The 17204-nt window shown below is 41.5% G+C and overlaps 1 protein-coding gene across 4 annotated transcripts in view; it reads left to right on the forward strand.

Moving 5' to 3' along the window:
* arnt2 (aryl-hydrocarbon receptor nuclear translocator 2) overlaps nt 1–17204 on the forward strand; it is a 62197-nt gene that overhangs the window by 25280 nt on the left and 19713 nt on the right. For all 4 annotated transcript variants that reach the window (XM_040002135.1, XM_040002136.1, XM_040002137.1 and 1 more), the window contains 5 exons: nt 3246–3311; nt 3737–3822; nt 9634–9710; nt 13083–13217; nt 15790–15864. In XM_040002135.1, the coding sequence (XP_039858069.1) occupies nt 3246–3311; nt 3737–3822; nt 9634–9710; nt 13083–13217; nt 15790–15864 (439 nt within the window). The remainder of the gene's footprint in view (nt 1–3245; nt 3312–3736; nt 3823–9633; nt 9711–13082; nt 13218–15789; nt 15865–17204) is intronic.

The raw sequence follows: 17204 nt of genomic DNA on the forward strand, positions 1-17204 counted from the left end.
ACTCACCAGGCTTCTAAATGCCACGAAAGAAAAATCCAATATATGGCTCATACCTGATTTTTAAATGACCTTTTTCACACCACATATGCTCAGGCTATATGCCTTTTTATCCTTAAGTAATATTACTAGAAATGTTGTCTCACAGTTTTCTTACCAGGTGGCTGATGTTCTGTATGCAGATCATTAGGATTTCCCTCTGTGTATATTCTCTCCACGCCATCGCTTCAGACTCTTTGCAAATCCAGTTTGTTTCTAAATTTGTCTTTCTCTGTGTCAGGATGTGACTCGGTTTGCCCCACAGCCCTCATTACCCTTTGGCAGAAATGACATGAAAGCCGCACTGACTCCTTTGAGAGCGTGGAAAAGCCTCACCTTTTCCATTTTTTCCCCTAACATGCTGTTTTTGTTATTGCCAGAGTGTGCTCTTAGCTTGTTTGGTCTGGATCTGTCACAAAGGCCTGAGAGTTGCACGGAGCTCAGTGTGTTATATTCTCAGAAATCTGTCGACTTTTTTCCTGTTGCTATTCTGGCTCTTCATAATTCAAACGGCATGCTGGAAACACTGAAATGCATCCCCTCTGTGACACATGCGGAAACAGCACTAAAGGAGAACGCAGCATGATCACCAGGCTAACATTTCTGTGGAGCCTTTATTAGATTGAGTCTCGTTTATGTAAAAACTAACCTATGGAGACAAATTTGCCTCAGAAGTGCTGCAAATGTGTGTGAGATGATGTAAAGCATGAACTTTACAAATGTGTACAATAATTTGTAGGTAACTTTTAAAGACTAATGAAGTTGTGCTTCAATCCACACAGAAATATGAAACAATCTGACGACACGTAAAACTGTTTAACAAACTATTTTCCATCCAAAGCTGAATAAATACGCACAAATCTTAGTTTACACTTGTGGATCATATCTTACACATTTGCAACACCTTTGAGGCAAATATCAATTTAGTTATTAAATGGTAGCAGTGTCATCTTCATTATGTCCAAATTTCAAAACGCTTTCCCTTATTTGGTGATTTGAGCTTCCTGTGGCTTAGTTAGTGGGATGGGCCGTCCACCAACCACAGTGTGAGAAGCATCTCCACATAGCTCAGACTCACTGGACAAGACACCGAGTTCTGAAGCCTTTCTGTATCCACAAGTCTGCTAAGGTCAGACGTCATCGTCAGACAGTGAACGTCTCCACAGAGAATTCACATTACATTACAATACTGCACATGCCCCTAGACTTAGAGTGGACTGAAAAAGATATAACAGGAATGACTGCTTGGACTTTCCATCTGTCCATGTCTGCAAGAGAAGCATAGTCTAGGCATCGCTGCAGATGACAGACAGTTCTTTCACAGCAGGAAGTAGAATCTGCTGAAGGTTAAAAAAGAATCATGCAGACGGTCATATGGATGGAAAAGGGCACTACCATGATGATAGAAATATTTTATTGTAGGAAATCCACCTGTAAAATATTGGTAATCTGAAAGTGGCATATTGTGTCCTCAAAAATGTGCAAAATATGCCAGCTGTCAGATAACACAGATGTTACATGTTGGATATGGTGCTGCTGAACTCTCAGTTCATAATGCTTGCTGTAGCTCAGGTGGTAGAGTGGGTCGTCTACTGATTGGATGCTGGCGGTTCGATCCCTAACTTGGACAATATACTAACCCCAAGTTGCTCTCCGATACATTGGAGTATGAATGTGTGTAGATATTAGAGAACACTTTAGGAAAGCATAGAAAAAGTGCTTGTATGAATAAGTCTAAAAAGGTGACTGAAGCTGCTATTGGTCGCTTCACTCTTGCGCTCTGCTGTGCCTTCATCGCTCAGATGCAGTCAATCCGCTGCACTATATTAGCTGCACTGTATAAAGCCGCTCCTAGACGATAGGTGTCGCCAATCAGACGATATCGTGCCGTACGAAGAAGTTAAAGCTGAAAGCCAAGTGGGTCTTTTCACAAAATCAAGTTTGCAACATCTCTTTTTGTGCGTCAGTGTAGCTTCTGTGTAGGATTACTATTAAAGTGGCGGTAAAAAAACTGGCATGATGGTACGCTCGTGTCTTCAACCCAGCTGCATCGGCCGCGGCACAAAGCACCAAGTTATGAAATTTAAGATGTGCACGACCGGCCGATGCACCACAAAGATCGTCTCGTGACACAGAATGTGATGTGAAAATCATCTTGAGACGCAAGCGACGTGGCGAGCATAAAAACCACTGGACTGAAGGCATATTGTATACAGCAGCGGTCCCCAACCCCCGGGCCTCGGACCGGTACCGGTCCGTGAAAATATTGTCGGGCATAAACCGGTCTGTGGCGCAAAAAAAGGTTGGGGACGCTGGTATGCAGGGCTTTGAGGGACAGTAAAAACTCCCTATATAAGAATCAGTCCATTTACCGTGCACTGTTTCGTTTTGTTTTCCTTCTTCTTCTTTATTGTGGTGCTAATGTGTGATTGTGCAAATTTTAGGCGTGGGCCTGCATGGGCTTTGTCTTGTGACAGAATAATTCTTTGGGAAGGCTTTTGATGCTCATGCGCTATCAAAGCAAAAACATATGAGTGTTGGACTGACAGAACAGGTGGTTGAGTGGTTTGAAAAATATCCAACATACCTCAGTGTGTGAAGGCTGAAGGCAGTACCTTCCTTGGTGTGGTTACAGGTGTTCCCCAGGGATCAGTTCTGGGCCATCAACAAGTATCAATTTCCATTTTTATGCCGATGACACTGTGATGTATTCTGTTGGTTCCACACCTCAGCAGGCAGCTCCAACAATCCTTTGATACTGTTCAGCAAATTAGTTTCCAACACTAAATTAAATTAATTGAGTTTTCCTTGGTTTGAAGATTGATTTAGTATTGAAATATAAATACTTCAGAATTTTGACTGATGACTCTTGAAAAGACTTTTGTCTTCCAATATGTGATCTTACAACATGCGTTCACAAAATCTGGCGCCAAGGGTTTGCACTCAGTTGGAGAAAAAAGTACTTACGCAGGGAATCAGCTCCACAATGAGCTACGTTTGAAGCAGCTTGTTTCTCTGAGTTTAAACAAATGCTTAAAATTTTAAATAGTCAACGATCAACAAATGTTTCAATGGATGAATTATTTGACAGCTCTGAGTAGTGAGTACTCTGTAACTGTCTCATTTTGGCATCTGTAGTTCAAGATGTGCACACTTTGTTCTGTTGCAGTTCTGTAATACTGTTGTCTGTGTTGTGTGTTTGTGTGTAGATGTGGCAGTGCTCCTCTGGATCACATCTCCTTAAACCGCCTGGCTAACATGAGAAAGCGATACAGGTATGTTTAAGGCTTTAATGGCAGCCATGGTTGTGATCCAGGCGTAACTCCTGACTTTTCTGGGGTTAAATGGAATATAAACACTAAGCTTTGTAGCTGTTACCAACTAAACCTTTATACAGTAAATATTTTCCTAAAAAGGAGCTTTTATTTTAACAGAGTCAGAGCCTTCGAGTTCTTCTTGTACTAAAGATTTAAATGCAACAGTGTAATCATATTTCCACCAAAGCAACCTGATACTCAGAGTTGTGGGTACATGTTTAAGGAACTAAAAAGTTATATCAGAAATTCTCTTCTCATTTCATCATTATGTTGTATTCATTTTTAAGTGTAAAACTTGTTTCTTTCAACGGAAAAATGAAACCGCAATGTAGCGCTGTCTGTGTTGCTAACATGCTTGTTTTGGTTTTTCCCTTCTTTGTCAGGAATGGCCTCGGGCCCTCAAAAGAAGGAGAGGCTCAGTACTCTGTGGTGCATTGCACTGGCTACATCAAAGCCTGGCCCCCTGCAGGTAAACAAGAGCACACTCATACATATCATACTTCAACTGAGAGTTCCTGTAAGTGAGACGTGGTGGTGGCCTCTGCTGAGACTTCAGTCTAGCTGTATCTCTGCATCTACAGAGTTCAAACAGTTTCTTGGTGTCTTATGACAAAAGACTTTTTTTCCTGTCAAGTTCATGTTCAAACACAGTCCAAAGGAAACATTACATCTTCTCAAGTCTTTGACAGCTGGAGTGGTGTTGTACTGTGTCTTTTGGCTGATGGGTTTCCCAGCGGACAGTTGGGTGTTTACAATAAGAACAAGCTTGCGTGTCTTAGCCTCCTTTTCTCACTCCCACTGTAAAAGGTTCTTATGCAGTGCTTTTCTACTTTACCTTAGCCCTCAAAGCGCTTTATACAACATGTTATTCACCCATTCACACTCTGATGAACACATCAGGAGCCACTCAGGGTTCAGTATCTTGCCCAGGAATACTTTGGCATGCAGACTGCAAACAGGGCTGGTACTTCCATCTGTTGGTGAATGAACAAGTGACCTTTTAATTAGCAAATGAGCTGCTCTACCTGGGTGAGTCACAGCCAGCCATAATGATACATACTCAGGAAGATGTGCTATACAGCTCAGCTGGACTGGGGGACAAAATGTTAAACTTAATTATTGCAAAATAGATTTTCTTTGATAGAAATGAGCGATGCCCAATATAAAGTCAGTACAAATCATTCTGTCTGTGTTCTGACAGACAACACAAAAGTCCAACGACAGTGAGAGTAGGACTGAGCCAATCCTGTGGTTGGCACAGAGTTAGAGCCACTTCAGATTAAGTTGAAACACATGAAAACATGAGGATCAGCATCATGTCCACAAAGGCTTGGGTATGCTGTATGTGGCCGCAGAGTGAGATGAGCAATAGCGTTACTTATTACGAAACCCTGCAAACACATACCAAGGCTCAAAAGACATTGTTGATCAGAAGTAGTAACATTTGCTTACACTGAAACAGAAACTTTACAGCTTCAGTCAGCTCTTACTACTGATGGTGTTTTACAAACAGAAGCAGTCCCATCCTTCCACTGTTTACCTGTTCAAGACCTTAAAGTTCCAGATATTTTCAACTGCATAATTCTGTATGGCAAAAATTAAGAGCGACGGTGATACCACAACAGGCAACAGCTGTAAAAGACAGTCAAAAAGTAAGGCCAGTAAACCGCAAAGTAAAACCAGTTAGTGAAACCATTAAGCACAGTCAAAAATGTCAGATATACACGGCTGATTAAAGTAAATGACCCTCATTACCAACTCGGTCCATAACCATTTCTGTTAGATAGCACTTGCCCAGTGGCAGGTGGTGGATGAACAAACAGCTGCATCTCATCTACCACACTGAATATGCAGTGAAGCTGCAGATCCATCACCAGATCCATGTTTGAGCCTTATTTATGTATTAATTGCACTGGAGCATATGTGGACCGCATCTGAGGGAATATATGAGTTTTGTTTTATGTTCTCCTCGGTGTAAATGAGAACATTTCTTAACTTTGTTCTGAGGACATACACATAATCTTTTGAGGGTTTTTTTTCTTTCACTGTGTCACGTTTTTAGTTGGTGTTGGGGCCCATTCGCAATGCTCAGTGCACAGCTCCCTGAATATCGCCTGGTGCTGTACTGCTATTGGGGTCGCAAATCCCGAAAGATCAAATATGCGGTTTGTGCTGCTGTGCTTGACTGTGGAAAAAATACCCCCACAGGTCAAAGGCTTCTCCTGTCGGAAGACAAAAAAGGTAAAACTGTCAGTTTAAAAGTGCCAAAGTGTATTTAAGTTGGTTCCACTCAACAGGATGTTATTAAGGGAGACAGCATCATGCGCTGGAGTTGAGCACTACTTGTACTTGGCCTGGTTTACGCAGGTAATAAACTCCAAAGATTGGAAAATACCAGCACTGTTGTTCACCAGTGGGTGGTGGGGCTGGTTCAGCATGCCCTGCCTCAGAGATCTTCCCCATAAAGGCAATCATATGTTCTTTCATTTCTGGCCTTTTTTTCAAGCATGTCCGTAACATCAAAAGACACTTGACCGCTTTGGTTCGATTGTTGAGGAGATTGCACCTTGGTTGGTTGCCCACAACCAGCCAATCAACCAGCCAATGATGTCACGCGCTGTACTGGCACAAGATGGCACTAGACATGTTTTAAAAACTCTACTTTTAAGCACTTCTTTCTTAAATCCAAAACACACAGTGTTACTTCTGTGTCAGTTTTTGAGAGCAGGGCCCCATAGTGTGGATTGTCCTTTATAACATGAAGTGCTTCATGTCGAAACCTTCATTCTAACAGACAGCAAGGGGCAAGTCATCTGGTTTCAAATGAAATCAGACTGTGTCAAAGTGTGAATTTGAAAACTGTCTTTGGTGTCCTGACTGTAAACGTGTAAACACTGCTGTTATAAGTTGATGGTCTTCACTAATTTCAAGCCTTATTGAAGACATCATGAAGTTAATTTTGTACATTATGTTTTCGGATGGATCTTTGTCTGAAGTGCCCACCATGTAACCCCGGCTCTCTGAAAACTGCCAAAGATGAAGGAGGAGTGTTAACCATCTCTTTGAAGATTGCTAACTGCAGCTGGGCGAGTGATGTTGTTAACCTGTCTTTAAACTCAGTGTTCCCCTGAGAGGATCCAGTGATAGTCGTAGCTAATATTGCTAAGCTTTAATAGCAGCGGGGAAACAAAAACAGAAGGGCCTTCTCCTCAACATGACACACACACAAAATGTAAAAGTATAAAGTCTGAAAACAGAAAACCTTTGAGGTGCACGTCTTTCAGATGACTGGTCTTTACATGTACATGGCATTTACGGACCTACCGTGGAGGAACTACCACTGGTGATGCCAGAAGGTTTGGGTCCGATGCCGAGTGAGGATTAAAAGAGAACCACTGCTCGTTCCTTGCAACTAGTTTCAAAATACCAAGACGGCAGAAGTCAAAGTGTTCACCTGAAGGCTGACGTGGCTGTGTCCATCTTTTATATAAACGGTTGGGTAAAGTGTTGGCAAACGTTTTTCAAACTGAAGATGAACCACTTTCTTTGGACCCCCAGTTTTAAGCAAATGCCTCTTACAGATAAAATAACTGTCGCCCAGCTATTTTATCTGAGAGCTGCCTTTTTTTTACCACTTATTTGAAGTTTTGTAAGCCAGTGGTAATTTTTAAGAGGCAAAGGAAGATTGACAAAGACACAAAAGTTTATATAGGAGTTTAAAAAAATAAATCCAGCTAAAAACAAATCTGCTTCTCCCAAATGTTGGTCGAACTCCGTGTATGATTTATATGAAATTTGTTCATAAATCAGATTTCTTACAGCTGTGTTACCGTATGTTATCATGAGGGGAAAAGCCCGTATTTACAATGTAACACGCACGTGCGTGGTATGCTGCCGTGGTCTGAAACCAGGTGTCTAAATTGATGACGTGACAAAGTAGAGCAATGAGACTGAGCAACACCAAATAAAAACAACAAAATTCCTCCCGGGGTTTTTAGGCCACACTGGAATAATTCCACATGTGTTTTGCAATCAGGGACATATGGTCTCACTTCCTTGAGCTAAAAATACTCCTTTGGAATGTTCTGGACACAATACATCGGGTATCAAGCAACATACAGACGCTTATAAATTTCAGATGGATAACAGAGAGACACGCTATGAAAAATCCAGACACGCACAGTTCCACTTTAATGAGGGTGCATTTGGTGTTGGCTGAACATTGAGAAATGTAGCCACAGATGACGATGAAGTCATCGTCTTATTTGGAACTTGGATTTTTGTCTGTCTGTGCATTTGTATTTCCTGCTGTCATTTAGTCAAAGGTATTTTGGCTTCATCCCACAGTACAAAGTTCATTCATCAGTGAATGGAATGGCATTTATATGCTGCATTATTAGTGTTACATACAGTCTTGCATATTTAAGCATATAGTTAATAGGCAGGTTTACTGTATACTGCTTCCTTTGAGAACATACTGCTCACTGTCTGCGTCCAAGTAAACAAGAGCAAAACTGTCATATGCATCTGTCAGAAAGTAAATGTGGAGGTTACTGAAGTCAGTTTTAAGCTGATGTCAAATAGAAGCCAAAACTTCTGGCAAAAATGAAAGAGGAATTGATTTAACTTCTTTATTTTTGCCTTTTTGTGGTCGAACTTCTGTTATTAACTGGAATTATGACGTGACATGAAAGGCTTCACTTTCAGATTTCAGTCGAAACATCTCAGCCCATCCAAACATGTGGCGTTTGCAGAAATGGAAAACAATGTTTTAAAGGTCATTTTATGATTGGTTAGTTATGATTGGGGTCAAAGCATCAGAGAATATTTAAAATGTACTGACACAGCAAAATAGTAGTGAACAATGGTAGCGCTGGCTGATCCAGGATATTATAGCGAATGTCCATAACTGGCTATCACAAAGTGCATGCATTAGAAAAGCTGAAAGGGCTTCCTTGATCCAGTCTGGGCATTTTGGGGTTCATGGTTAATGATGGACTGGATGTCAGCCAGTAGATTACTTCTCACTGCTTGAATTTTGTCTGACGTAGCTCCTCTGCTCTTTGTATGAGGATTAAAAACCAAAGGTTTTAGTGGGTGAAACACAGTTGGCCAACCTGACAAACTATGGCTTTCCTGTCAGCTAATCTGTAATCCAGGAAACAGAGGAATACAGTCCCGTGTCTGTGTGCTTGTTTTTGAGCATATTTAGTTGGATGGTATTAAAAGCACTAAAATCAAAGAACATAACTCTCACATCAGCTCCAAATGCCCCCAGATCAGGAAGGATTTCATGATGTGCCATGTAAGGGCCACTGATCTGTAGTCGTTCGGTTCAAGTGGACACTGGTACTGGCAGAATACAGGATGCGTCCACAGTGTCGACTCAGATTGAAGATCCTGTTGAGAAGTAGACACAGTTAGGGGGGGGAAGCACAGTCCTCAAGCAGCTTTGAACACACCCTCTGGGCCATCAGCCTTCCCAGAGCAAAGGCTTCCTAGCTCCAGTCTCACCCATGCCTCTGTGACGTAAAAGAGGCACAGGTGTGAGAGGGGAAGTACCTGATCCATATTAGAAATGCAAGGAGGAGGAGAAGCAGTGGGACTGGGTGTGACCATATAGTCAAATCCGTTGAAGAACTGGTTGCGTCCATCAGCTCCTTAAATGGCTCTTTTCTTTTTGTTGAAGCCAGAGATGGCACAGAGTCCCCATCCATCTCTAAACGTTACCCTTTTCTGGTTGAAAATTGCCTTCATGTCACTAGTTTGTTGTTGTGGAAACAGCATACAGTCTTTGTGGGTATGATTGTGTGTCTACAGAAGTTCATGTCAATCTATCTGTTTCCACTAGCACGTTCAGAGCAGGCGCCCTCAGAGCTTCAGCAGCATCAGGTGTCCGTTTCCTGACTGGGAGTTTAGTTGCAGACAATCTTTGGCATTACCATACAGTATAAGGGTGAAACCAGTTAGATCCACATTGGAGTCGGGCGATGATTCAACCATGTTTCAGTAAAACATATGAGACTGCACTCACAGTATACTAAGTCTCAACCAATATCTGCAGCACATCACTTTCAGTTGGCAGAGAGTTGACATTTCCCATGATGACTGTTGGCAGAAAGGGCTTAATGTCACCACTTCTAAGCCTTCAGAGCTAATCTGTTTCACTGAAAAATCTCTTCTCCTGAGTAAACACTTCACACAGAAGGATCTGTCTGTACTTGACAAAAAGCACACTTTATGTTTCACACCTTGCTCTTTCTCTTTCTCTTGTGCTCAGGTATGACTATACCAGAAGAAGACACAGAGGCGGGTCAGACTGGAAAGTACTGCCTCGTGGCTATTGGAAGGCTGCAGGTGTGTGTGGTGACACAAACAATTTAAACACTTTGATAAAATGGAAGGAATGGCTGTGTTTGTGTGTTTTTATGTATTCCATATAGACAGAACATCTCAGTCTTTGAATACCAGTGTTTTCAGGTCCACAGGTGTATAAAATCACGCAGCTAGCCGTAGAGTCTGCCGTTAGAAATTTTTGAAAGAATAGTTTGTTCTGAAAAGCTCACTTAATTTGAGCGAGTTATTGTAAGATGAATAGGACTCTTCCCTCCTTGATTATTCTGCAACTATAAGTGATATTGTTGTAAAGTGTTCAGAAAGTGGCAGACTATGTAAATGTGTAGCATGCATAAAATTCTCCAATGTTCTGTTGAATGAATAACTGCAAGATGTGTGCCGAGAGCTTTATCACAGGTGTGTGTTAGCATAGCTTTAGTATTTGTAACTCAGCAGTGGGAAGAGTGATCCAATGTAAAGTGAACTGGGATAGATGTACTCCTGCAGGCACAAAAACAAGAAGCAAACAGAGGAGAGCAGTGAGCGAGAGGAGGTATTTCCAGCGCCATGAAATATATAATTGTCTTTCGTATTCAACGAGGCAAACAATGTTGATTAGACAAATAACTTAAAATGAATGTACAGTGGATAACAGATTCGTTTTTTTAGGGGTTATTTTAAATTCCCATTGAATTGCCCTAGCATCCTCATTTATGGGAGATGTTTACATTGTATTTAATATTATATTGTATTGTCGAGGCGTTCCCAGGCATGCGATAGCTATATTCTCTCCACTGAGTCCCGGGTCTACTCCAGGGTCTCCTCCCAATAGGACCTCCCTGGTCTGAACACCTTACCCAGGAGGCACCTGCCTTAACTGGCTCCTTTCAATGTGGAGGAGCAACGACTCCTGAATGATTGAACTCCTCACCCTGTCGCTAAGGGAGAGCCATTTCTTATCTGCAATCTTTCCCTACACTGGGCATCAATTAAATGTAAAACAATTAGATTAAACATATAGTAGATTTGGTACCGACTAGTGACAGTAGTAACAATTAAGCACATCCCTAGTATCAAACAATAGCTATGAAGAGAGACAGAATATCAGTCAGAATAAACACATTACATAGAATTTATAAATTGATTTGCATCTCACCGTGTGAAGTATTTGATCCCCAAACGAAGCATGACGAAGTACTTGGTGGAGAAAGCTTTGTTGGCAAGCCCAGCAGTAAGATGTTTGTGGACATACGGCCCATTGCACTTGAGCTCTGACCAATGTGACACTTTATTTAAGGTTGCTTGGATACCAGTACTCATCATGGAGCAGCTTTCCAGCCACTCACTGCAATCTTGTTTCATTCGCTCTCGCTGTCTGCTTCTGCTCCTCAAGTTCACCTCCCTTCCAGGTTCTGCTGTCCTCCTAAAATACAGGAGGCATGATTGGCTCATGATGACTGGCTGCCAAACAGCCTTCCCTGACACCACACCCTGAACCCAACCAGCTGAGCCACAAACCGCACCACGCCACACATTTTAGGATTGATTTGGACTCCTCTTAACAGGAACTCTTGAAGTCACTTAGATTTCTTGGCTGCCAAACGGAAGCTCAAAACTTCAGCGCCACAGATTTTCTATAGTGAGGTCTGGAAACTGGGTAGCCCACTGCTTGACATTATGGTTCTTCTTTAGTCATTCCTATGTTGCATTGGCAGTATGTTTTGGGTCATTATCATGCTGGAAGACCACGCACGACTCATCTTCAGTGTTCTGGCTGAGGGAAGGAGTTTCTCGTCCAGCGTTTTAGGGTACATGTCCCCGTTCATTGGCCCCTTAATCCAATGAAGACCTCTAGCAGAAAAACAACCCCAAAGCATCATGTTTCCCACCTCCGAGTTTGGCTGTGGCGATGGTGTTCTTTGAATCATACTCAGCATTTCTTGTCCTCCAAACATGGCAGGTCGAGTTAGAGCTAGATTTTTCTTTCATCTGACCACAGCCCTTTCTCCGAAGCCTTCTCTGACTCATGTAGATGTTCACTGGCAAACTCAAGACAGGCCTGTTCATGTGCCTTCTTGAGACTGGGGAATTTGCAGACACTGCAACATTACGATTCAATCCAATTTTATTTGCATAGCACGAAATCACAACAGTTGCCTCAAGACAGTTTATGTTTTAAGACCTTACCATGACACATAGAAAACCCCAACATTCAAATGACCCCCTATGAACAACACTTGGTAATGTTGGGAAGGAAAACAAGAAGAAGCCTCTGGCAGAAGCAGACTCGGGGAGGGGCAGCCATCTGTCACAGCTTGTTTGTCAGTGCATCATGGAAGACACCAGCAACATGGGGATTCAGGGTCACCTGATCCAACCCTAGCTGTAGGCTTTATCAAAAGGGAAAGTTTAAATTCTAATCTTAAAAGTACAGGGTGTCTGCCTCCAGTCTAAACTGGACGCTGGTTCCACAGCGGTCTGAAAGTTGAAGGCTCTTAATGTCTTAGTGTCTTAATGTCTTAATCTTAGTGTTCTTAATGAATGTGGTCCCACCTGCTTTTATAATCATCCTCACCTCATGCGCCATGATTTTGCATGGAGCTCTAGACTGAAGGCGATTGATGTTGGTTTGATATTTTTTTCCATCTACGAATAAGTTGCCACCTTCTCACCCATTCAAACAAGCACTTTCTATCCGCTTTTTCCTATCGAGCATTCATACGGAGAGCAACTTTGGGTTAATATTTTGCCCGAGGATATTTGGCATGCAGACTGGAGCAGCCAGGGATTTTCCCCTAAGCCACCCCCAAGTTTACAGCACCTGAAATTCCCAGGCGGTTTCTATCCAAATGCTAACCAGGCCCGACCCTGCTTAGCCTCCGAGATCAGACGTGCTCAGGCGTGCTCACAGTGCTATGCAGGTCTACAGTATTGTCCCTGACGTCCTTTGACGGCTCTTTGGTCTTGCCCATGGTGGTGCAGAGTAAAAGAAATCTGTGATCAAGTTTGATGTATACTCATAATAATTTGATATCAGGAGTATCTGTAATTGGTTTATTGTTGTACAATGTTGATTTATTGTAATCTTTGGGGGCCAGAATCCTGGCTGTGTTATATTGGATCAAATACTTATTTCACTTAGTGACATGTAAATCAATTTGTGACTTTTATGCAATGTGTTTTTTCAAAATTGTGGTTGATATTGAATCATACATATTTTGTTCTGTGTTTTCACTGAAGCACTACAAATTGCTTACAGTTTTTCTCTTTACCACTTTTGGCAGTCGGATCACCAAATAGAAGGTTGTAATAATTGTAATAATTAACCTTCCTGAATCTCTTCTTCATACACCTAAATGGCGTTAAATGTGTGTGTGTGTGGGGCTTCCTCAGGTGACCAGCTCTCCAGTCTCAATGGATATGAATGGCCTGTCAGTTCCCACAGAGTTCCTGTCACGTCACAACTCTGATGGTGTCATCACTTTTGTGGATCCACGCTGCATCAGTGTCATTGGTTATCAGCCTCAGGTCAGACTTTGTGCTATGAATGTCATGAAAAAGACGACAGTTATCATGTTGTTAATGTGTTTTATGCAGTGCAAAATAATGCATAGTAAGTATGGAACGCCAGGACTGCCATAATGAATTAATTAAATACACCATTAAATAATTAATTAAAATTGGAAATAATTAATTACATAAATATTTCTGACACATGTAATTATTTAATTCTTGACACATTTAAATAATTATTGACACATTTAATTAATTATTTAATGATTTATTTATTTAATTCATTTTGGCACTTTTGTCCCCTTCATCTCGCTCCTTGAAATAATTTTATCTGTCAGCCTCACACATCAAACTAAGTGGGCGGGGTTAACACTGCCCATGCAGCTCAGACAACAATTTTACATGTATGATCTTAAAACAGGACACAGCCACTATACGTGCTGGCCTCATATCAAATGTGAACGCAGACTGAGTCTATGTTTGATGTTTGCTTTATATCTAATCTTCCTCTCAAACGTTTAAACAGCAGCGAGTCTGCAGCTGAGGGAACACAAACTCAAACTGTCCCAACAGGTTTGCTCGTTTCTTGGATTCATTTGGTGATTTATTAAATGTGTAACTGTTATTCTAATCTGCTGCTGAGTCTCTTACGCTGATGAAAATGCAGATAACACAGATCACACCTGTTCAACCAATCACTTTCATTCCACTTTGATCTGGACAAACTGACGGTTCATCTCTGCTACAGTGTTGTTAGACTGCTATATGTTTGTGTTCTTTATGCTGTAGATTTTCACGTCTCTGGAATAGTTGGCAGTAATACGGATGATTTTCTGTCAAATCATACTGATATGAGCCGTGACATATTCGTAGATGACCGTTAGATTAGTCAGCTGGGAAACTCTGTGTTAACTCATGGAGCTGAGGATATCGTGGACATGCTGACCTCGCTCCGTGGTGTACAGGGCCGTTTACCCTCATGATTAATATTCGCAATAAAAATATTAGCCGAACATCATGAAGTCTGTATGTGTTTCATAGTGTCGAACAACCTTTGTACAGTTAAAGCCAGCAGTTACTACATGACGGAAACACCAACGTTATCTCTTTTATGCGTTTATACACAGGTCACGCTGATTACTGAACAAAAACCCAAAGATCAGATGTTAAACAGATTTATTTGCTCTCTCTCCTCCTTAAACATGTTTTTAATGTTAGTTATAATTCAGAATTATACTGAAACACGTAGGACACATACGAACATCAGGAAATAAAACCCCGATAAATATAACCTCAGTAAAAGAAGTCAGTGTCAGCGGGGGTTATTACAGCTGTGTACCAGGCCTGCGCTTTGTCGGTGGTAATAACAGCTCGATTGCTTGCGAGGCGAGCGGGTCTATCCCACGCTTTGCCGTGAGACTGGGCAGACATCTCCGAAATCATCGAAGCACTTTTGCAAAGAGGCTGTATCTTGACAAACCGACCAGATACATGAAGATTAAACCGCTACATGCTCGGCTAAAAAAATATTAAAACGTATTTGGTGACACACAAACAGGGTTTTTCAAAGTTCAGTTCTGTTAGCTTCCACATGCCGGTTGTTGTTGTTGTGTCCTAAAAACAATGGCCACCAGGCCAAAGCAATGGTTTTGACTCGATCAGCGTTAACCCCGCCCCCTGAGTTTGATGGGTGAGGCTGACAGATAAAATTAATTTATGGTGAGACCTGAAGGAGTCAACTGTGCCAAAATGAATTAATTAAATACACCATTAAATAATTTATGAAATGTGGCAATAATTAATTAATTAATTAAATGTGTTAAAAAATTAATTAATTATTTCCCATTTTAATTAATTATTGCCACACTTAATTAATTATTTAATGGTGTATTTAATTAATTCATTATGGCAGTCCTGGCATTCCATAAGTAAGTCACCAACAGTGACCATTAGATTTTAACTTTCATTCACAGTCCTCCCACAGTCCAAAGGCATCCTTGTTGAGTTCATTGATTATTTTAAATTAGGGGGATTGCCTATGTATGAATCTAAGCGTATGCAGCTGTCTTTGTTTGCCTTGTGGATGGACTGGAAAACGTACCCTGTTTCTCACCTAGTGACATCAGGGATATTCTCCAGCCCTGCCATGTCACCGAAGAAGATGAGCGGTTAAGAAAATAAATGGCTGGATGATTGATGAGTGACCCAGCACAACACTCGAGAATAGTTTTACAAAAGTACAAACAGGAAGAAGGAGAACACAGAGAATTTACGTTCATTTCACAACTACTTGCTAGCCCGTACAGACTTTTATTGACTGCTTCCACTGACTGACTTAAGAAATACAACTGAGTCATCTGTTTGTTATATTAGGATACAAAAACACATCCTGTTTGTTGAAGGTCATCTCACTCTAATATAACTGTTATATTGTTGTTGATATTTTTTCTTTTTAGTCACTTTATTCAAATATAATTACATCTATAATATCTGCCAGGAAAAGAAATGCATACACTCCGAATGAATGTGGTATAATTGATAAAGCAGGAATAAGCTCCTAACAGCTGACTGTTGTCTTGTCCTTCAGGACCTGCTGGGGAAAGATATTCTGGAGTTCTGCCACCCCGAAGACCAGAGCCACCTGAGAGAAAGTTTTCAACAGGTAAGACTGCGCTGTAGCTTTTCGTCTTTCTGTACTCATTCACCGTCAGCAGAAGAAGCTTTTACATCAGATTACCTGGGCTGGCAGGGAGGATATAAACACAACTGAATACATTCATAGAGAAAATTTGGATGTTACTTTGAAGCAGTCATTAGAGGCTCATCCATCCATTGATCATATTCATGAAGCTCTTTCCTGTCAGCATCAGTCATCCAACATGTTTTATTCCTAGACGAACAGGTAGTTTTTCATCTGCTGTGGATTTTTCCATGTGTTCCTGTTTCCTTTGAGCTTAGCTCAAACAATGAAACACAGCAGTTGTGGTGTTTAGTTACTGATCACTATCACAAGTACAACAGCAAACACTTGATCAGGAAAGGTCAGGCTTGATCAGTCTAAGATAAGTAATGGGGAGAAGAGAAATCCAGTAACACACAAATACAAAGTACATCAACAACTCTTTCACAGACAGCGTTCCATAAGCTGTCTCTCAGCAGGCATCTCTATGGTTGAATGATTGGGTTTACTGATCGTGTATTGTGCTTATGTCGACCACTCTTTCATTTCTCTCAGTCACAAGTAAAACTGATTGTGATCATGTAGGGGCTTAACTTTAATTTTCTGAAAGGTTACATACTCTGGTGGAATATCATAACTTGACTTGGTGATTCAAACCTTTGCCTCTAACAGAGTTCTAGGCCTAACCCATTGGTGCATAGTTCACAGAAATTCGGAAAACATCAAAGTGTAAGTTTTCCAACTACCGCTCTCTACTATGGGGCACATTTGTGGATGGATGCAGAGGAAACATTCCCCATGCATGGACACATGGATTTGGATACTAAGAAAAGCCACTAACGATACCTCCAACAGGGTTAAGATCCCAAACTTCCAAACTATGATTGTATTATGAGTTTGTACTACTTGTACAAAATCTCTTCTGATAAACTTAATTGCCCCTCTAAGAATTGCGTGTACCAGGGATCCCCGCGGCTATGTTGTTGGGGGGGCTTTCTCCCATGGCAAATTAGTCCTTGCTGAGGGACAAGACAAAGAGCGATTCAGAAGACCGCTATGAGTGAAAAATCAAGGGAACAATTCTGCTACCCTGCCCTGGAGCCAGGCCTTAGCTGGAGGCGCTGTAGGAGTCTGTGCAGTGTATGCCAGGTGATTGGCAATGGCGGGGACCCTGGCGGACTGACCCCCAGCTACCGAGACAAGTGATTAGGACATAAATTGTCACCTCTGTGGTGGGAAAGAACCTGAGCTAGTTGGTTGAGAGGTTGAGAGGTACTGGCTAGATAAGGTCTGGCTCGCCTCAACACACCTGGACTCTGGAA

Source organism: Simochromis diagramma, unplaced genomic scaffold (genome assembly GCF_900408965.1).
Source record: "Simochromis diagramma unplaced genomic scaffold, fSimDia1.1 OVJJ01000430.1, whole genome shotgun sequence".
Classification (NCBI taxonomy): domain Eukaryota; kingdom Metazoa; phylum Chordata; class Actinopteri; order Cichliformes; family Cichlidae; genus Simochromis; species Simochromis diagramma.